The sequence below is a fragment of the Protopterus annectens genome, chromosome 3.part0 (genome assembly GCF_019279795.1).
Source record: "Protopterus annectens isolate FY-2018-M chromosome 3.part0, PAN1.0, whole genome shotgun sequence".
Lineage (NCBI taxonomy): Eukaryota > Metazoa > Chordata > Ceratodontiformes > Protopteridae > Protopterus > Protopterus annectens.
The window spans coordinates 162,105,981-162,129,131 of NC_056731.1; the positions used below are offsets into that span (position 1 = coordinate 162,105,981).

At 42.3% G+C, this 23,151-nt stretch overlaps 1 protein-coding gene across 1 annotated transcript in view; it reads right to left on the minus strand.

The window, feature by feature from the left end:
* The window catches only part of LOC122796791 (dynein axonemal heavy chain 5-like), a 2,204,633-nt gene that overhangs the window by 1,047,821 nt on the left and 1,133,661 nt on the right, over positions 1–23,151 (minus strand). The window contains exon 45 of the mRNA XM_044065521.1: positions 8,693–8,882. Within this exon, the coding sequence (XP_043921456.1) occupies positions 8,693–8,882 (190 nt within the window). The remainder of the gene's footprint in view (positions 1–8,692; positions 8,883–23,151) is intronic.

The window sequence follows — 23,151 nt, forward strand, 5'->3', positions numbered from 1 at the left end:
GTGATACACACTGCAGTATAACAAACCCACCAAATTGGGGGACTATGCCACCCACAGCCCTAATGTGCGGGGGCTGCACCCCCACACCCCCTATTTATATATACCAACTCCGAGATTGCACTAGAGTGAGGAAAAGGGTAAATCTCCACATGTTGGCCAACTAATTCAGTGGCCTGGGAAAAAAGTTAACTGATCTGAATGTTCGATAAAAGGACGTTTACTGAATAGGGATCAATGAATAGGTATTCACAGAATTGGAGTTTCAATTAATTAATATAGACCTGGTTACACCATGGTTTGTACCTCCAGTTATTTTCTAATGCAGGGCAATCAGCTGTAGATTCAGCTTTACTAATACTCACCGAACACTAAAATTATGACATTCATCCAGGTATACCCTTGTGCAAAAGGCTAAAATATGTTGGAAATACAAATGGCTGCTTTACTGGCTTTTATAAGCTTCCCACATGATGCAATAATAGTCAGTAATGACATTAAGCAGATGTTAGTCTGTCTCATTTGTACCTGGACTGTGAGTTTGGGAATTCTGAGAGAAGGATGTCAGAATGCAAGTGTTCATACATTCATAGGTAAGTATGTACTATTCTAGCCCAGATTCAGATTTGCTATATCCAGGACTGTTTGCAAGCTTCTGAGCCCCACAAGCCTTTCTGTGTTGGAGGGAAGCCTTCTAGCTTATCAGTGGGAGTGGTAAACACTAGGTAGCCTATCTACCACAAGAGTTGTTTCTGGTCCAGAAATTCTAGTTTATTGGCCGTTTGGCAGTTTTTCCATCTCTTTCAACTTTCTGGTTTAAAACCCCACGTTTGCACTTGTTTCCCACCTTTCCTGTAACTAGTCTAGTCCAGATACAGATTTGCTGTGTCCAGGACTGCTTGTAATCTTCTGTGCCCCCAAGCCTTTCTGTGTTGGAGGGAAGCCTTCTAGCTTATCAGTGGGAGTGGTAAGCACTAGGTAGCCTATCTACCACAAGAGTGGTTTCAGGCCAGGAATTGTAGTTTATTGGCCGTTTGGGCAGTTATTCCATCTCTTTCAACATTCTGGTTTAAAAGCCCATGTTTGCGCTTGTTTCCCACCTTTCCTGTAACTAGTCTAGTTCAGATACAGATTTGCTGTATCCAGGACTGTTTGTAAGCTTCTGAGCCCCCCAATCCTTCCTGTGTGGAGGGAAGCATTCTAGCTTATCAGTGGGAGTGGTAAGCAATAGGTAGCCTATCTACCACAAGATCCAGGTACAGATTCTTAGTTTTAGCACTTGAATTTGCTTATTTGAACTCAGCACTTGTTCAGAACTTGTTGTTAGAACTAAATAAGCTACAAATTACTACAACACTCAACCTTCCTCTTTACCTAGAGGAAAACAGTTTTTGTACTTCCTTTCCTCACTTGCTTAGAGAAAAACAGCTCTTATACTCACTTTCCTCACTTGTCTAGAGGAAAGTAGTTTTTTATTCAGGCATGTCCAAGAGTCAGCTCCCAGTGTTCCCTCCTGTCTATCTGACGAATCTGGGCATCTTGAGGCAATGTAGCAACTGCCTCATGTACACAGACAACCCTCTCCTCCTACCACCCAACATCACAACCTGTGAGAAATGGGTTCTCTATTATGCAGTCGCAGATGCAGGTTGTCGAATGTGTCTTTGTCGAACATTAAAGTGCGAAAAGGCAAAATAGCGAAGCGGCGTTTCAGCGAATTCTTTCCCTGGGAAAGAATCAGTTTGGCCGCTTTTGCTACTTTGCCTTTTTGGCACTGTAGTGCGATCTCAGAGTTGGTATATTTAAGTAGGGGGGCGGGGGCACAGCCCCCCACATCGTGGGGTGTGGGGGGCAAAGCCTCCCACGTTAAGTAATGTTTTACTGTTTTTTTTCCATTGGAAAATAATCGCTGTTCTGAAGTTTCGACGTTGTAAGCTTTCGCTTACATGGGGTCGATTATCTGTCGTTCACTCTTCTGAGCATGCGTTATGATAATATAGACCCAAGAGATACACTTATCTAGCCAAACTGGAGGTAAAGCTCTGTCCAACCAAGAATGAACTTGACAGTCAAGAGGAGAAGATAAACACTTGTACCACACCACACTCATCACATAGTTCCACTAAACCTACACCACCAAAATCCACACATAGAAACACAAAAACATTCGCAGAGGCTCTCAATAATAATCTGCTCAAGCAACAGAGACCTCCAAAGCAGAAACCCAAGCAACCTCCACCCCCCCAACACAACCCAAATGACACATAGCCCACAGACTCAGTGTGCCAATAAACCACAGCCCATAAGGTAAGCCAACATACCCAACACACTAGTCATAGGTTACTCTATAGTCAGGCACACTGATGGTCCACTCACCAGGCTAAACAAGGAGAAGGTTACTGTCAGCTACCTGTCAGGTGCTAGGATCCGCCACATAACCTACTCACTCAGGTCATTCCACAACAAGAACAAATACGACTCTGTCACTGTCCATGTTGATGTGAACAACCTGAGACGTACCTCCCTGGACTACATGAAAAGAGACATGGAAGAGGTCTCTGATCTTGTAGTCCAGGCAGGTATGACCCTAGCCCTGAGTAGCATCCTGCTATTGCCCAGAATGCTACCGCAGTACAAGGACAAAATGATTGACTTCAACAATTGGCTAAGCTTCTGGTGTCATTCTAGGGGGATTCAGTATCTGTCTGCCTGGGACGACGTGGTCGACAGACCACGATGTTTTGCCAGAAATGGCCTGCATCGGTCACCCTTGGGATTCCGGATACTGGCTAAGGCTCTTGCTGCCACTATAGTGCCTTTTTTAGGCAAGGTTCAAATGACAAATTCACCACCATAACAGGAACAGGCAAGCAAAAACTGAGGGTAATACTACTCAATGCTAGAAGTCTAAATCTGAAAATGCCCTCACTCGAGGCACTCCTTAAAATAGAGAACATCAGTATCTGTGCAATGACTGAGACCTGGTTCAAGGCTCTAGAGATCACCCCTGCATTACCAGGCTATAACTCATACCACACTTTTCAGCCATCTAACCTGGACCAGAACATCAAAGGCGGAGGTGTGTCCATATTCATTAAGGATATCCACACCTCCAGGCTAGTTGTGCAGCATCATGCATCCGAGGTTATCCAAGTGCAACTAACTCTGGGCAAAACTGCAATCCAAATTGTAGCTTGCTACAGATCCTCCACCATGCCCCAGGATTCCCACTCCTCTTTTCTTGATATACTGGAAAATATTATGGTTCAACCAAACACCCTAATAATGGGTGAGTTCAACTACCCCACCATTAACTTTGAAAACTACTCATGTACCAACTCCTTCACTCAATGCTTTCTGGAATTCATAAATTCCAATGCCCTGGATCAACTTATCCACACCCCCACCAGGGGCAACAATATCCTAGACCTAGTCATTACCAACATGAGTGACCAGTGTTCCAGACCTGAAATCAAACCCTCGTTGGTCAGATCCGACCATAAGCTAATCACCCTAGATATCCGCATCCCACCCCCACCCACCACTAAGGAAACCAAGGTAAAAAAATTTTCCAAAACCAACTTCATGCTTCTTAAGACAGAACTGGTGAACTTCATGACACCCATGCAGATGGACAATAAAGTTACGACTGCTGAATCCTACACAAATGCACTCTGTAAGCACTTACATGAGTGCATGGATCATGCTATCCCAAACAGAATCAAGATGCTATCCTCCAAAAAAAGGAAGCCAAACTGGTGGTCCCCTGCCATAAACAAACTCTACAACAGAAGGAAGAAACTGTTGCAAAAGAGAGTAAAATCCCATGAGTGGAGGAGCTCCCTGGTCAGCCTCAGTAAGAAGCTGAGATCCCTTATAAAATCCTCCAAAGCTAGCTACGAAAACAAAATCACCACTAATTCTAAGGGCAATCACAAAGCATTCTAAAGCTATGTCAAGAATCTCAATGGCTACACCCAGTTCTGCTCTGAGTTACAGCGCAATGGCATGAAAATTACAGAACCAACTGATATTGCCAACATCCTGGCAGATAGGTTCAGTGCTAACTTTACCCCTCTCTCACCCCCTAAAGGGCCCATATCTATACAGTAAGAATGCAGACTCCCTGTAATCACATCTATGCAAGTAAAAGTTGCACTCTCTATAACCAGAAACACACCATCCACGGGACTGGACAACATCCCAGGCTGCATTTTACACGAACTTCAGAATGAACTGGCTCCCCACTTAAGTACCATGTTCAGTCATAGTCTCACGTCAGGCTTTGTGCCCACTGAATGGCACACAGCAACAGTTATCCCACTCCACAAAGGGGGAGCCACCACTGATCCTGGGAGCTATCGCTCTATTAGCCTGACGAGCCTGGTCTGCAAGGCCATGAAATGTATCATCATGGAACTCATTAACAAAGACATTGGTAACATCCAAACTCTGGACCCCACCCAGTTCAGGTTTGTGAAAGGCAGATTGTGCCTTCTGAACCTGATTGACTTCTTTGAGGCAGTCACCAAAGCCGTAGACAAGGGTAAGGTGGTTCACACAGCCTATCTTGACCTTGCCAAGGCTTTCGACACCATCCCCCATTCTGGAATTATAGCTAAACTCACTAAACTCAGTATAAATCCCTACGTCACAAGATGGGTTGCCAACTGGCTCACTGATAGAACCCACACTGTAAAGGTTGCAGACTCCAAATCTGACTTCAAACCAGTGACAAGTGGAGTACTACAGGGTTCAGTCCTGGGACCTCTCCTATTTGGTATCTACTTTGCTGAAGTACAGGCTAACACAGAAGGCCTCTGGCTAATGAAGTTTGCTGATGACTGCATACTAGGAGCCATAGTCGAGTCCCCAAATGATGTGGACATCCTACAGAAGGGCCTCACTGAGACAGATGCCTGGTGTCAGAGGCATGGCCTCAAGCTCAATGCTAAAAAGTGCATTGTCATCTCCTTTGGTAAAAACTCTGTACCCATGAACTACCACATAAACGGTAGTCTACTTAATGCCAAATGTGTGATATGAGACCTTGGTACCCAGGTGGACAGTAGTCTCTCCTTTGATAATCACATCACCACAGTAGTCAGGAAATCCTTCTATGTGGAACACCTCATTACAAAAGGGTTCTCACCCAGGAAAAAAGAGGTCATTGTTTCCCTCTGCTCGGCACTCATTAGACCCATTATAGAGTACAACTCCCCTTTTGGAATGTACCTCACAAGACATCTGCAGCAGCTGGAAGGGCCACAGAAGTACCTCACAAAGATGATTACTGGCCTCAAACAGATGCCCTTCACTGACCGTCTCAAAAAACTCCAGCTTTACTCTGTAGCATATTGCCTACTCCGAGGAGATCTCTGCCTAACATATAAAGATATGTTAAACCCAGAGCTGTTGGATATGTTACATGTAAAGAAATCCCAATCCCTCTGAACTACATGCTCTAGGGACCTAAACCTTGTCACCACAATAAACAAGACATGCTAGAGGGATAGATTCCTGTCCTAGAGACTTCCTATACTCTGGAACAAGCTACCCATCTATATCAAGCAAAGTTCCTCATTAGCACTCTTCAAGAAAAATCTTAATGAGTGGATGGGAAATAGGAAATACACCCCGGGGATCACTTCTGTGACTCTGCTCGACAGGGGTACAGGAAATTAACTTTCTTGGGTAGCGTAAGCCAGGAAACCTTGTTGGCTAGACTTACTTAGGCCCTTGGGCCGATAGCCTAGTACTACGTATGAACCTATGAACCTGTGAGGCAATCAATCTGCAGACCATTTCAACTCTAGCCAAAAAACCCTATTCAAAATTTCCTTATAGCCCTAAAGGGGACAAGATAATATAGAACAGCAGAGAATTTGAGGCTGTTCATACAATTATCTAGGTTTACCTTAAAATGGCTAGGGAGAACTCTGCTTGATATGTAGTAGAATTTTGTTCCAGGGGTGAGGGATGCATTGGGGTATGAATCTATTATGGCAGCATGTCTAACTTATCTACTGATGAAGGTTTAGTTCCTTTAACTGAGCACTTGATGTACCGTTAGTTCTTTAAAGGAACAGGAGATCAAATAGGGCTGGATCTTTTATGGCATGAAAGGCTAGACATAGATCCCCACAAAGGAGACTGTAAGAGGCTGAGTACAGAGAAAGAGCTGTCAGTCTCTTCTGATAACTAAGATTTTTGAAGGCCACTGATCTTTTTAGATATGAATCTCTGAGATTTCTCAAGTTGTGTGATATGTTTAGAGAAATACATGCCAAAATGTGTTCAATATTCAATAATGGATCTGATAAGATATGCGTAAGGGGGGATTATGACTTCTATGGATCTAGTGGAGATGCATTTGGAAATTAGAAGGGCTGTCTGAACTACTGTGGAGACATAATAGTCAAATGATAAGGAATTATCAATAAGGGTACCCAGATAGGGTTGCCACCTTTTCAAATGGCCATAGTGGGACATTTTCGGGACACACATCAGATTTTACAGGCCGACCCAAACCCACAGTCAGTACGAAGGATAGAACTTTACTTTTTTGCCTAAATAAAAGCGTATTCTTGTAGCAGTTTAGTTGCTTATCCAGTTTCTTGTAACATTTAGGTATTTTAGATACAGAAATGACTATTTTATGCAACTATTATATAAAATATGGGACATAATTATGTCCTACAATCTCAGGACATTTGCCATTTTTAATATTTTTGGTCAGGACACAACCACCCAAAGAGGGACTTTCCCTCGCAAAGTGGGACAGGTGGTAACCCTATACCCAGATCCCTTACAACAGTGTCTGATTGAAGGGGTGCATCTCCTAGACAGTAAGTGAAACTATTTTGCTTACCAAAAATAAACTATGCTACATTTTTTTAATTTAATTTGAGACCATTGTCTTTGTACCAATTGTTAAAGTTGTCTAAGCTGTGCTGGAGCAATTGTGAGTCAGTCGAAGATTGAATAACAACACCCAATTTACAACATTCTGCAGACTTAGTTAATCATAGGTCAGAAGTGCTGGCCTGAAGGTCTGAGAAATTTATGCCAAATAAGAGAGGGCCCAAAACTGAGCCCTGTGGTACACCACTGGTGACTGTTTTGCTTTCACCAGTGGCACCTGCTACTCTAATCACAAGGGAAAGGAGAATGATAAATATTTATTTTGTTATTTATTTATTTATTTATTGCTTTTGTTTACAGGGATAGTCCAACTGACTGCAGAGCCCATTTTCAACAGAGCCCTAGGGGAAAAGCTTCACAAATTAATATTAGAAAGTTAACATTTCAAGTTAGGAAAAACTGTATGATACAAGTACATAAAAATTTACACATGTAGGAATACAGTTAAATCACATCAGTCATTTCGCATAATGAAGCGGGGAATGTTATTCCATAGCATTAAAGTTTTACATAGACTAAGCTATATCAAAAATTATACTTAATGAAGGCAGCTACATTGTAAATTTTACATAATGAAGCAAGGAATGGCACTTTCATAGTGATATGAAGTGAACAGCCTGCATGGATGCGCACCACTTGGCATACTGAATAGTTTACTTGCAGTTTAAAATATTTGATGGGTATCACTATGCAAAAGAATACTGTGCATTACTTAATGCATAAGTTACTGCACTGCATCACTTCAAATCTCTTTTACTAAAGCAGGCTGCATGCTTTTTTTTTTGTGCTGCTACAGCTGACATTTAGCTAGTACATATTAAATAATTAAATAAATGAAGTAACCACACCAGTTCTGTTTAGAAAGTAATACAATATCTATGGGCAACAGCATATCCACCTAACAATGGATCTGTATCATTTAATGGAAACCTGGACTTTTTCCCAGGGTTAGGAAGCACTTGGGGTCACTGCAACTTTTCCCTTTTCACCACTGTAGTACGATCTTGGAGTTGGTATATATAGTTAGGGGGGGTGGGGGGCACAGTCCCCCACATTAGGTGGTGAGGGGCAAAGCCCCCCACTTGGGTGTGTTTGATTTAGTGCAGTGTCTGTTCTGGAGTGCTGGTGGGCAAGTGGTTCCTAATCCTAGTAAAAAGTCCAGGGTTCGTTGAAATGAGTTTTGCTGATTAGTAATCGATTAATAGATATTTGACTAATACATATTTCAATTAATTGATATAGACCTCCTAACAGCATACATTCCAACCAAGTGCCACTTCACTCCTTTAAATGCCAGAAATTCTCAGTGTCCAGTGTGATAGGTCCTAATTCACTTTTTCTGCCATCATTCTGTTACTAATTTATGTTATTAACCTCTCTTCTAGCATTTGTTTAGTTTACTACTAAACAGTTTTGAGATACTCACACACACACACACACACACACACACACACACACACACACACATACACGCAATACAGATACACCCACACACACAAGCACATGTGTGTGTGTGTGTGTGTGTGTATATATATATATATATATATATATATATATATATATATATATATATATATATATATATATATATATCTCTCTCTCTCTCTCTCTATATATATATATATATATATATATATATATATATATTTATACATCTGTGTGTGTGTGTGTGTGTGTGTGTGTGTGTGTGTGTGTGTCTGTCTGTGTGTATGTGTGTGTGTGTATAAGCCCATCTAATTCAACTTTTAACAAAGTAGGCTTGCCATCTAACCATGTCGAACTCGCTGTGTTTCGTAGAGCTGAATGAGCTTGAGGATCCATGGTGGATGATGAATTAGGCCTGCTTCTTCAGTCTGCTTCTGAATGGCTGCCTCAAGTTCTGGATATCCAGCTTTATCAAGAGTAATTCCAGGAAACAAGTCATTAATTAGACTCATAAACAATGGTTCATCTTCATCCACCTGCAAAATTAAATGTATATATTTGTAAAATCAAACCACAACATACAATTCAACAACAGCACAATTTAGAATTTGACATCACATCATGTTCTAGAAATAGTCTAATTAAAAGCAAACAATAATGAATGCAGCAACCACACAGTGTGTCAATTACTTTTTTTGACTCCATAGTAATTTAAAATAATGCAACTGAAACAAAATGTATAAATCAGTATTTTAGATGATATATGGACTAAAGAGGGTAATAAGTGTGAATTATCTAGTATACGGCAGTACATACTGGGTAATGGAGGACTAATGGTATCAAGTATTAGGACAACTCAGCACATAAAAGCTTTTCAGGATACTTTGGTCCCACCCCATCCCATAATGCACTGCGTTAATCCTCCTCTCCAGATCCTTTTGGCTGTGCTGAAGTTAGCAGCACTGAAAATTACCCTGTATTATATTTTCAAACTCTGATAATTGCAAGTAGATTACTTGAACTTACTAATGACTCTGCATAGGGCCTTCAGATACCTTATTTTAGTTGCATGCATAATTTTTTAGCTAACCTTTGGAGTGGCGGTTTCTTCTTCAGTCACTTTTCCCTGCCTTAGGCCTTTCTTTTAACATTTCAGCATTTAACTACTTCTTTTAACTCTTTATAGTAGTTACTCTATTTCATTTACCCTTTATCCTTTGCTCTTCTATAGATTATTAATATTATTATTATTATTATTATTATTATTATTATTATTATTATTAAAAGAGCCTTTCCTTCTTTTTCTTGGGTGCCCCCCCCCCTCTACAGTCCTGGCAGCAGAAGGCTCTGGCATTACAAGTACAGGAATACATTTTCACCTCAGGGCAAGCATAACGCTTGTCTTTTCTGTTTGGAGGAAAGAGCATAATTATCTAGTGTCACATTTGTCATTCACAGCTAATGCACTTAAACCTCATGTCACATGAATAACAAATTCATTGCAGACCAGCAGCCTACTCACTGAAAATCTATGCCTTCAACTTCTTTGGCCTCACTATGGTTTTTACATTCCTAAATCAGGCAAGAAAAAGCTCCCCAGGAGTAATTGGCAGGATAGGACCAGATTTCCCTCTTTCGGAACCAAAACTAAGGTAAGAAAAATGGATGACATAATTTCAAACATTAGTTTATATGTTGTTCATACAAGTCACATCTTCAGAAGCTCTAAATTATAGTGTTTATCCTTGTTAGTTGACAAGGAGGTAGAACAAATCCTCAGGTCCAGATCAGCCACAAAAAGGCCTTGTCCAGTGCCCTTCCCTGCGTTTGACTATGACTAGTTTATGACTTCATGATCAGAGTTCAGTCAGTGGTCCCTTCCTCATCTGCTTCTGTGACAGAAGGGGGCCTTTTGTCTATGTTTTCACCAGGCTTTTCAAGTATTCCTCGGGTTATCGATGTCAATCTAATTGACAATGATAACAACAGTCAAAGATGTTTCGGCACTAACTGCAGTGCTGATTCCATTTTACAGTCTTTGGTGCTGATTGCTATACTTTTGACTGTGCCATTGGTGTCAGTGCTGTTGATACAAACTCAACAGATGATGATGGACTTATATCCTTGATGCCCAGAGTTGAGTCACTGGTGCCATGTCCAACAATTAATTTTTGTTAGTGCCAGAGTAGTTTACAATGGGTATGGTCCACAGTTTTCAGTTCTAGGGTTTTCTGTACTAAGTATGCACACTTTGCTGGTCTCAACACCAATATTGTAACCACCCTTTTAGTCACTTCCCATAAATGCCTGCAGTACTACACTGATGACATCTGCGGACCAAGCAGATCAAGCTGTTAAGAGATGCATGGCTGTTTCACTTGTCAATCAGCAGTAGGGAAGGACCCAAAATCAATTGCAGTCAGTTGCAGAATTCCTTCCTGACTTTGGTGCATAATTGCTTATCATCTTCTTCATCTTGAGACTTATCTGTAAAGGTCACAATAAAATGTAAATTGTAAGATGAAGTGTATTGACTCCTTGGATGTCTTCCATGCAGGACATGAAAGACCAAGAAGATTCGGTTTCTCCACCATTACTCAGTGACCTCACATTTGGAGTAGTCTTAGACATAATACAGTACAAGGTGTTTGGCCTTTAGACCCTGCTTCCTTTACTCAGAAAATGCTGTAAATGATGTTTCAGGTCATCTAGTTGTCCTCTTAGGTGATCCCTCCCTTGGTGGGCATATCAAAAGTGATCATCAATACACTGTGTCACCTATTCCAATAAAACTCCAAAGGTCATCCAGACTTCTTGGCACTGACATTGCTGAGCCAGATTACTATTATTCAGCAGAAGCTCTTGAAAAGACTCTGACTCCTCAAAGCCTCGTGGTCTGTGCTTTGTTAAAGACTCAAGGGGCTATGAACCACATTGGGAAAAATGTTATGCATTCTCTATGTTTTCTTTAAGGGAGGTTTATCTTGCATAACAGACTTCTAGCCAGATCTGGTGAATGAAGTTGCTGAACCAATTGCCTGACAGACCACTTAAATAAAAGTTACAGTCCCACTCAGCAAGTGTCATCTTAATGACGGTGCTGTGAAACAGAGGAGATAAAGCCTTGACTACATATTAGACAGCCCAAGTTTGAAAAGCAGCTCAGGGAAGGCTGGGTGTATGTATTTTGTGAAGAGTGCGGTGAAAGTTGGAGCAAGAAATACATAGCAATAACCCATCAAAAAAGGGGCAGCACTGAAGTGTGCATCCTAGGATTTGCTTTTGGCTCACCACACCACTGCCTGGTGATAGACATCATTAGTGAATGCACAGGAACATGCACATGCAGGATATGGCATTGAAAGTCCCAGCAGTGATGTGAGCAACATATCTTCCTGGGGACTTACACAAATGTTCTCATTGCTGGGATGATAGCAAGAGCATAAACTCTCCAAAGTCTGCCTGAATGACGTCCTGTCGGGACAACTTCTGCCCTAGTGGATTAAAACATTCACAACACTGCTCCGGAATGAACATTGTCAAGTCTGACAGGGATGGCTTAATGATCAGCAGTCAGAGGGGAAAAAACACTTGTCACCTCAATATCCAACTCTGTGATGAGAGAGGTATGTAACTTTGCTGATGGTGTAGCCTGAGCCCCTGGATCTGGTTTTGTTATTTGCTGGCACATCTCACTTTGGCTTAATGGTTTCACACAGGACACAAAGGTGATGTTCATGAACGTTTCCTTTCAAGGCCCCTGCATCTTTGGCTCTGAAGTGAATGTGTATCTGGAGAATAAGGAGAAAAAGGGCAAGACCTTTTCAGCTGTTGTCGTGAAATTCCATGTTTCACAATGACATTCTGCAAGAATTCATAGGAGCCTATGTCAAGCATGATTTAGGCATGAACAATTACAGAAAAAAAAGAATGGAAGTACCTCTCCTGAGGATCACTTTCAGAATAATCACCTCCAATGGGTAGAGGCCCAGGCACCAGCAGGAAAGCTATTGCCCATCTTTCAGTGGTCAACAGTATCTCTTAAGCCTTTCATGTATGTTCCATTCTGAGGCACTGGAGAGCCATTAGCCCTTCCATATCCATTTGTAGCTATCAACTACCAGGGAGAAATGGAAAAGGACATTAATATCCAGACAGTATACAATATCAATTCACACTCCTCCACATCCACAGTCACTACCCTTGCCCAACCTCTAACACCATTAGAAACAGAAGCATGAACAGAAGTTCTGAATTAGCTAGCAAAATAGCATTCCAAGAGCCCACTCTCCACCCCCAGATCTGAAAGGATTAGGGCATTTCCTCAGATTGTTGTTAGTCCCAAAGGATATAAAGAGCAACAGCCCATTTTTGAATTTAAGTAGACTAAAAAGTTGTATACCTAAGGCAATCTTTTGAATGGATACAGTGCAGTCCATCCTTCTGGAGAAAGAATGCTCTCTCTTTGGAATTCCAGGATACCTACCTCCAAAGCAAGATAGCCAGGAGCCCAGGAAGCATCTTCACATACAGATGGGAACCAGCGACATCACAGTTCCCAAATTATCTGTTTAGCAGTCAGACAAAGGCTACAGGGAACCAATATTTCCCCTTACTTGAAAAAATTGTCTCCTAGCTGCTCCCATTCTATCAGAGCCGATATCAGCTCTCGATCATTGATCAAACTGTTCCCACCATTTTGGACCACTGCCATTCTTGTGAAATATGAAATGGAGCCCTCCTAGCTGTTTTCCTTCAGTGGATACAGTGTAGATAGGTGCAACCCCCCCCTCCCCCATTAGAGTCGACATCACCAGTACAAGGTACTTCAGTTTATATATTCTCAGCAGACTACAGCCTTTCTCTGCTGTAGCACATTTGGACTGATGACAACAGTCTTCCTAGTACCATTCATCAAACACCACAAGGTAGTTCTTCAGTGGACATTAAGGCTTCAGTGGTCACAGACATGAGAACCAATGTCATGGCCAGTCAAGATTTTCAGGGTTTGCAAAAGGTATCTTGTTATGGTGGATGCACCTTTTGAATTTCACTTTAGGAAATCCACTTAATTCTGACTCCATTAGTTGTAACCTCCATGGATACCTCTGCCCTAGAGTGTCAGGAATTGCCAAAGGTAAACTGACCAAGGTGTCTGAAACACAAAATGGACAGTCTTCACATCAACATGGCAGAGAAAGAGGTAGTCCACCTTACCCTCCTAGTCTTTCTGGACTCCCTGCCCCATCCATTGTGGCATATAACAGTGGCCTGATACAATGACAAGCAAGGAGGATCACATTCTTATCACCATGCTGAGAAACCATTAGGGTTTGGGAAAATGTTAAGTCTTCCAACTTCCTTCTTGTTGCCAGGCTTAGCCATTATTTACTAATACCACACCAGTCATCCCTCAGCCCTTCAGTGGCATGAAATGTTTTCCCTAATTGGGATGAGTTGAGTTGTAATCAATTTCCCTCTCAAACCACTTCCAAGTGTGTCAGCTTTTAATCTCTCACCTGCCCACAGGATTGATGCTCCAAGGATGTTATTCTCCAGAAATAGCCCACTGGACTCACTTTTTCTTCTCTGCCATTTCTGCTGATGATAAGGTTCATTTAGAAAGCCAAGCAGCACAACTACAAATTCTGTCTCTCACCCCCACCCCAGCAATGTGTGGTTCCTTCTCCTGCTCATACCTCACTTGTTGAAGAAACATCTCCATCTTTGTCCACTCAAGACCCTCCAGTCTACTACTTCAAGCAAGCCCTACTTGCACCTCCACTTCTTAAATCTACCCACATGGTTTCTCCACTTCCAGTTACAGCCTTTAATCCTTAGTATGCTTTTAAAGTTGTTCAAATTATAACATCTACAAGAAGTGCAACACCTGAAAAGTATGTAAAAGTAAGTGGGTGTGCTTTTCCTAGTGGACAGTACCCAGAGGCTTGGCTCTCTTTACTGCCATGGTTCCTTCTGTTCTGGAGTGCTTTGCTCACCTCTGTGACTCTGGCCTCATGCAGAACTTTAATTTTCTAAGAGAAATCTGGTGTAATTCATAGGTTCATAGGTAGGTACTAGGCTATTGGCCCTAGGGCCTATATAAGCCTAGCCAAATGGTACCCTGGCTTTTGCCACCCAAGAAAATTATTTTCCTGCACCCCTGTCAAGCAGAGCCATAGAAGTGATCCCCAGGGTGAATTTCCTATCTCCCATCCAATCATCAAGATTTTTCTTGAAGAGTGCTAATGAGGAGCTTTGTTTGATATAGATAGGTAGTTTGTTCCAGAGTATGGGAAGTCTCCGGGACAGGAATCTATCCCTCCAGCATGTTCTGTTTATTGTAGTGACAAGGTTTAAGTCCCTAGAAATTGTAGCTCAGAGGGATTGGGATTTCTTTAAGTGGAGCATCTCCAACAGCTCTGGGTTTGACATAGCTTTGTATGTTAGGCAGAGATCACCTCTGAGTAGGTGATATGCAACAGAGTAAGGCTGGAGTTTTTTGTGACAGTCTGCATAGGGCATCTGCTTGAAGCCAATAATCCTCTTTGTGAGGTACTTCTGTGGCCTTTCCAGCTGCTGCAGATGTCTTGTGAGATACATTCTAAAAGGGGCATTGTACTCTATAATGGGTCTAATGAGTGATGAGTAGAGGGGAACAATGACCTCTTTTTTCCTTGATGAGAAACCTTTTGTGATGAGGTGTGCCATGTAGAAGGATTTCCTGACTACTGTGGCGATGTGATTGTCAAAGGAGAGACTACTGCCCACCTGTGTCCCAAGGTCTCTTATCACACTTTCGGTGTTAAGTAGACTACTGCCTATGTAGTAGTTCATGGGTGCAGAGTTTTTACCAAAATGGATGAAAATGCACTTTTTGGCATTGAGCTTGAGGCCATGGCTTTGACACCAGGCATCTGTCTCAGTGAGGCCCTTTTGTAGGATGTCCACATTGTTAGGAGTTTTGTTTGTGGCTCCTAGTTTGCAGTCATCTTTGAACTTTGTTAGCCAAAGACCTTCTGTGTTAGCCTGTACTTCAGAGAAGTAGATACCAAACAGGAGAGGACCCAGGACTAAACTTTGTGGTACTCCACTTGTCACTTCTCTGAAGTTGGATTTAGAGTCTGCTACTTTCACAGCGTAGATTCTGTCAGTGAGCCAGTTGGCAACCCATCTTGTGACATAGGGAATTATACCTAGTTTAGTGAGTTTATCTATAATTCCAGAGTGGGGGATGGTGTTGAAAGCCTTGGCAAGATCTAGATAGGCTGTGTGAACCACCTTACCCTCATCTATGGCTTTGGTGACTGCTTCAAAAAAGTCTATCAGGTTTTGGAAACATGATCTGCCTTTTACAAACCTGAACTGGGTAGGGTCCAGAGTTTAGAGATTACCAATGTCATTGTTTATAAGTTCCATGATGATACATTCCATAGCCTTGCAGATTAGGCTCGTCAGGCTAATGGGGGCGGTAGTTCCCATGGTTCATGGTGGCTCCCCCTTTGTGGAGTGGGATAACCATTGCTGTGTGCCATTCAGTGGGCACAAAGCCTGAGGTGAGGCTATGATTGAACGTGGTACTTAGGTGGGGTGCAGGAACTTCAAGAAATACTAATCAGCTGTGGAAAGCAAACAGGTGAAGAAATAAGAACAGAACTTTACAGACACTAGTAGTGACCACAGATGACTTTATGCTATAAGATTGCCTTATCTACCTGTTCAGAAGCTAATCCATGTCCATAGTGCAGTCATCATAAGACACAATCCAAAAAAAGGTATAAGACACCTAGACATGGATATCCGCACTTACACATTCTGTGGCTTTCTTTGGGAAAATGCATTGCTATGATCATGAATAATAAAAGTGCAATCCAGCACTACTAGATCATGATTTAGCATCAACTGTTTAATTATGGGCTTTATTCATCTTCCCATCTATCATCCATTCCATAAATTACCAGCAGTGGAATTACAGGTTCATAGGTTCATAGGTTGAGACTAGGCTATCTGCCCCAGGGCATTTATAAGCCTAGCCAGAGTATGTTTGGCTTTCACTTCCCTTTTAGATTAGTTAATTGTGCCTCTGTACAGTAGGTCACTGAAGATAGCCCTTTTAAGGTTAGTTTACTGTGCCTCTGTCTAGCAGGGACATAGACGAGATCCCAGGGGTAAACTTACGATCTCCCATCCACTCATCAAGATTTCTCTTGAAGAGGGTCAGTGAGGGGCTCTGCCTAACATGGATTGGGAGTTTGTTCCAGAGTAAGGGGAGTCTCTGGGATATGAATATGTCCCTCCAGCATGTCCTATTTATTGCTGTGCTGAGGTTTAAGTCCCTGGAGCGTGTAGCTCTCAGGGATTTGGATTTCCTGAGGTGGAGCATGTCCATTAATTCTGGGTTAGACATGGCTTTAGATGTCAGGCATAGATCGCCTCTGAGTAGGCGGTAAGCAACTGAGTACAGCTGGAGTTTCTTTAGCCGAGCTACATAGGGCATGTGTTTGAGGCCCTTGATCCTCTTGGTGAGGTACTTTTGGGGTCTCTCCAGTTGCTGCAGGTGTTGGGTAAGGTACATCCCAAATGGGGCATTGTATTCAATTATGGGCCTGATGAGTGATGAGTAGAGAGGCACAATGACCTCTCTTGATCTAGATGTGAACACTTTCATAATAAGGTGGGCTATATAGAAGGTCTTTCTAACCACTTTGGCAACATGATTGTCAAAGGAGAGATTACTATCTACTTGGGTCCCCAAATGCCTAATTACTTCTTCCGTACTTAATAGATTACCACCTATGTGATAATTTGTGGGCACTTTGTTTTTCCCAAAGGGGATGACTATGCACTTTTTGGTATTTAGCTTGAGGCCATGGCTCTGGCACCAAGTATCCGTCTCTGTAAGACCCTTTTGGAGGATGCTTGTGTCAGCCAGAGAGTTGATTATGGCTCCCAGTTTGCAGTCATCTGAGAACTTGGTCAGCCATAGTCCTCCCGTGTTAGCCTGTACCTCAGAGAAGTATATACTGACCAAGAGAGGTCCCAGGACTGAGCCTTGTGGGACGCCACTTGTAACTGGTTTAGAGTCTGACATGGCACCTGCAATTCTGACCATGTGGTTCTATCCCTGAGCCAGTTTGCAACCCATCTTGTGACATAGGGGTTGATATGTAAGCTGGTGAGTTTATTTATGATGCCCGAGTTGGTTATTGTGTCGAAGGCTTTTGCGAGGTCCAGTAGGCTGTGTGGACTACCTTCCCTTCATCTACAGCCTTGGTAACTGTTTCAAAGAAGTCAACTAGGTTTAAGAGGCAAGATCTGCCCTTAACAAAGCCGAATTGGGTAGGATCCAGTGTCTGGAGGTTCCCAATGTCTTTGTTTATGTGTTCCATGATGATACACTCCATAGCTTTGCAGACCAGACTAGTCAGGCTTATAGGGCGATAGTGTCCGGGGTCCGTTGTGGCACCACCTTTGTGGAGCGGGACCACTGTTGCTGTACACCACTCTTTGGGTACATACCCTGTAGTAAGGCTGAGATTGAACAGTGACTTTGTGAGGGTTCAGTTCTTCTTGGAGCTCATGTAAGATGCAGCCCGGGACACCGTCCGGTCCCATTGATGCTGTTTTTTTTGCTTTGGAGAGGGCAGCTTTCACCTGTGCATCTGTGATATCAGGGAGGCTAAATTCTGTTGGGACAGACATTTGCTCTTTTTGGGGAGGGGGGGGGAGTTTGCACTGAACCTGTCTGCCAGGATGTTGGCAATGTCTGTAGGTTCAGTGTATTTTTTGTCATTTTGCACTAACTCAGAGCATATCTGGGAGTTGCCACCCAGATTCCTGACATAACTAAAGAAGGCCTTGTGATTATCTTTAGCATCTTGTGCAATTTTTCTTTCGAAGCTGGCCTTAGGTGATTTTATGAGGGATCATAGTTTCTTGCTAGTACTGATTAGAGATGCCTTCCCTTTTTGGGATTTTGCTCTATCATGTAGTAGCTTCCTCCTTCTGTTGTATAGCTTATTTATGGTCTGGGTCCACCAGACAGGTCTCCTGCCTTTGGAGGAGTGAGTCTTGGTTTTATTTGGGATAGCATGATCCATGCATTCCTGTAGGTCTCCATAGAATGTGTTTGTAAAGGATTCTGTGGTTTGGGCAGTATTTTCCACTTGCCCAGGGGCTTTGAAGGATTCCACCTTGGTTTTGAGAAGTGTGAAGTTTGCTTTTGAGAAATTTTTCACCGTGGTTTCCTTGGCTGGGGGTGGATACGAGATATGGATGTCCAGTGAGATTAATTTATGGTCTGATCTTACCAATGAGGGGTTTACCTCTGGTGTGGAACATAGAGTCCCCATGTTGGTGATGACCAGGTCCAATATGTTGTCCCCTCTTATGGGAGTGGTGACCAGTTGTTCCATAGCATTTGAGTTTATAAATTCTAGAAACAATTGGGTGAGGGTGTTGGGGCTTGAGTAGTTTTCCCAGTCAATGTTTGGGTAGTTGAAGTCACCCAATATTATGGTGTTTGGAGAGACCTTCATATTCTCCAGTGTTCTCAGGAAAGCCGAGTGGGGTTCCTGAGTTTGGGAGGGCGGTCTGTAGCAGGCTATAAACTGAAAGGCAGTTTTGCCCACTATTAGTTGCACATGGATGGTCTCCGATGCTTTGTGCAGTGCCACTAACCTGGAGTTGTGGGTATCTTTGATGAATATGGATACTCCCCCTCCTTTTGTGATTTGGTCTGAGTTTTGGGGCCAAAAAGCATGGTATGAGGTATAACCTGGTAGTCCTGGGGTGCTCTCAGGAGCCTTGAACCAGGTTTCTGTTACTGCACAGATATCGATATTCTCCATAATGAGGAGAGCCTCAAATACGTGCATCTTGAGATTTAGACTTCTGGCATTGAGCAGCATTATCCTTAGTTTTTTTTCCCCTGTGTTGTCTATGAAGGTGGGTTTGTCTTTTGAGCCTTGCCTAAAAAAGCACTATGGGGGTGGCAAGAGCCTTAGCCAGTATTCGAAAGCCCAGGGGTGACAGGTGCAAGCCATCCCTAGTGAAGCAACGTGGCTTGTCGAGCATGTCGTCCCAGGCTGACAGACACTGGATCCCCTTTGAATGACACCAATACTTGTTAAAATTGATCATTTTGTCTTTATACTGTGGCATGATTCTTGGTGAGGGCAAGATGCTACTCAAGGTTAGGGTCATACCGGCCTGGGCTACATGATCAGAGAGCTCCTCTATGTCTCTTTTCATACAGTCTAGGGAGGTACATCTCAGGTCATTCACACCAGCATGGACAATGATGGAGTCATATTTGTACTTGCTTTGGAGTGACCTGAGTGCTTGTGTTATGTGGCGGATCCTGGCACCCGACAGGCAGCTTACAGTGACCTTCTCCTTGTTCAGTCTGGTGAGTGGGATGTCAGTGTGTCTGACAATAGAGTCACCTATTACAAGTGTATTAGGTGTGTTGTTTAGCCTTAAGGGCTGTAATTGTGCGGCACACTGACTTTGTGAAATATGTGATATGTGGGTATTGTTGTGGGGTAGCGGTTGCCTGGATGTCTGCTTTGGAGGTCTCTGCTTCTTTGGCAGATTTTCGTTTAGAGCCTATGAGTATGTTTTTGTGTGTTTATGTGTTTGGTTTGCTAATGCGATAGGTCTATGTGAGACTGGATTTGTGGTGGGTGTGGTTACCTTCTCCTCCTGACTGACTGTGCCAGTACTGGGTTGAGAGAGCTCAGCCACCAGTTTGGCTGTATAGTTGCATCTCTCACATATATTTGAGCTTGTTGGGAGGAGGAGAGGGTGGTCTGTGTACATAAGGCAATTGCAACATTGCCTCATGATTCCCAGATTCACTAGCTGGACTGGAGAGTAACCCTGAAACTGACTTTTAGACATGCCAGAATAGTATAAGGAACTGCTTTTTGACTGATCAAAAAGGACTAATATGGAGCCAAGTACTTATAAAGAGTATAAGAGGATGTAGTGCTTTCGTTTGTTAGTGTTTACTTATAAGATTACTTATAAGAGCAAGTGCAGGGCTTTGGAATGAAAATAGAGTGCTTACTTTGAGAGTTAGAATAGTTCTAAGGGAAAAAGTGAAGACTAGACTTTGTGGAGCCGGGAATACTTTAAACCTGTTTAAGCGGCGCTGCTGTCTGATGCTGTACAGTGCGCAAAATTATGCAAAACCACACAAATGTGGGTTTTAAAGCAGGAAAACTGAAACAGATAGGAATTGACCCAAAACGGCCAATAAGCTACTAGTTTTTATTATTCAGCAAAGCCTGAAATCTGGACTTCTAGTTCAGCAAAGGCAGGAAAAGAGAATATTTTTTTGTTTTTTTGTTTTTTTGTTTTTTTGCAGAAAACAACAGAAACTCATACAGAAAATACTGTAAATGCTATAAACAGGCTAGCGCACTTGAGTGTGTAGCCTACAACATTTAAACAATACAAAGACGATTTAAAATGATATTTAACAAGTGCAAACTGTAAAAAGCAGGTAAGGCAATACAATTATAACTTTTCAAGCACAGATCAGTTAGAAACTCGCTTTTTAGGCAGGAAAAGGCAGTCGGAGCAAAAAACAGAGAAAAATACTTAAGTCAGGTGAAAGTCTCTCTTAGGTCTCTGTTGCCTGTATCACTCTGCAGGACACCACGAGGAGCTGTGCAGAGATGTATACTGGCGCAAAACTGTGCAAATGTGGGTTTTAAAGCAGGGAAACTGAAAGAGATAGGAATTGACCCAAAATGGCCAATAAGCTACTAGTTTCTAGGCTGAGACCACTCCTCCAGGGACAGATAGGCTGCTCAAAGCTCCCCACTCTCACTGGTGAACAGAGAAGCTTCCTTCTATCCAAGTAAGGATATGGGCAACACAGGAACCTATACCACAGTCCAGAATTCAGCAAAGCCTGAAATCTGGACTAATCTGGTTCAGCAAAGGCGGGAAAAGAGAATTTTTTGTTTTGTTTTTTGTCTTTTTGCAGTAAATAACAGAAACTCACACAGAAAACACTGTAAATGCTATGAACAGGCTAGCACACTTGAGTGTGTAGCCTACAACAGTTAATACAAAAACGACTTAAAATGATATTTAACAAGTGCAAACTGTAAAAAGCAGGTAAGGCAATACAATTATAACTTTTTCAAGCACAGATCAGTTAGAAACTCACTTTTTAGGTGGGAAAAGGCAGTCGGAGCAAAAAACAGAGAAAAAAATACTTAGATCTGATGAAAGTCTCTCTTAGGTGTCTCTGTTGCCTGTATCACTCTGCAGGACACCACGAGGAGCTTTCTCCTTAAACTAGAAAGGATCTTCAGCAGCATAGTATCTTTATTGTAGAGATTTCAATTCTTACCTTCTCAATCTCCAAGCATCTTGATTGCAATTACTATAGGAGCTGGCTGGGGGGGGACATTACTGGCTCATCTATCCTTTGGAAGGGAAGTAGCTTGGGAATGGTACTTGGGTGACACCTAGTGGAAACATTTGGTGTTTCACCCATTGAGGGAAGACCTAGGGAGCCTGCACTACCATGGAGCACTTGCATCTGTGAGCTGAGATCTCCTTTGAGGGCAGCAGTTGTGGACCTTGGCAAGCCACAGAGATTAAGAAGATATTCCACCTGGGTACAGGGCACGTGCAGAGGTGAGAGGGCATTGCACGTGGGTACAGAGTGAGTGCAGAAGTTGAGAGGGGATTCCACCTAGGTACTTGTAAGTGTAGAGGGGGACAGGACATTCCACCTGGGTACAGGATAAGTGCTCCTTACCACCCATTTTTTGCTGTTGTGGAATGGATGGGCCAGTAAAGATTCCCAGGCAGGAATGAATTGGCCATAGGACTTACACCTAGCCTAGGAATGTTCACCCTCTATCCACACTGAGTGAATGGGCTAATAGATGCCGGTAGTGGAGCTCCTGCAGAAGAAAAATATATATGTATATGTATCTAGATATTACGAAGTACTGCTGAAGGGGTGATACATTAAAATATATGCTAGAGGCTATACAATATCTGACAGTATCTGATTTAGAAAACACAAGATGATGGTGACAAATGTATGTTTTAAATGTGAAGAAGATGGATATTTATAGAGAGACTATCTGTACTAATAAAATATCTTATGAATAATAGAGTGAGGCATACCAGAACATAAAGTAAAACATAATGTTACTTAACTAGGAAGGAATACAACCTATTTCAGAGATGCAGATTATCTGAAAAAAAATAATAAAGCAATGTGAAGAGGAATAAAACTAACGGTTGACTGACAAAGAGCAGCATGGATTTTACAGAAACAGAAACTGGAAATATTGGGGGAATAGGAAAGCAGGAAAAGGAAATCACAGAAGAGAAAATCCAGTAAAGAGGAATATAAAAGTATTCAGCCAAAGGAGCAAATGTTAAGAGATGAAATGTACCAGAAAAGAAGAATATGGAAGTGAAACACAGGCAGAAAATATAAAAAATGGATCTTCAAGAAGAATATGAGCATCTAGGAGACAATTTACTAGATATTCAAGTAACCTGACATCAGGAGAAGAGACAGGAAAGGAAGATGAGGAACATGAGAAGCAAATACAAAAACTAAAGGCTTAAGTCAGAAAAAAAAGAATTATTAACGGTTATATTAAGCACTAATAGTCATTACAAGGTAGATATGGTCTCCCAGAGCAGAGCTTCCTTTGGTTCTACTGATTTGAAGAGTTTGTTCCAATGAGCCACCCGGGATTATAGGTGCTAGGGATGCTGTCCCAAACAGCAAGAACGAAGGCAAGATGGACAACT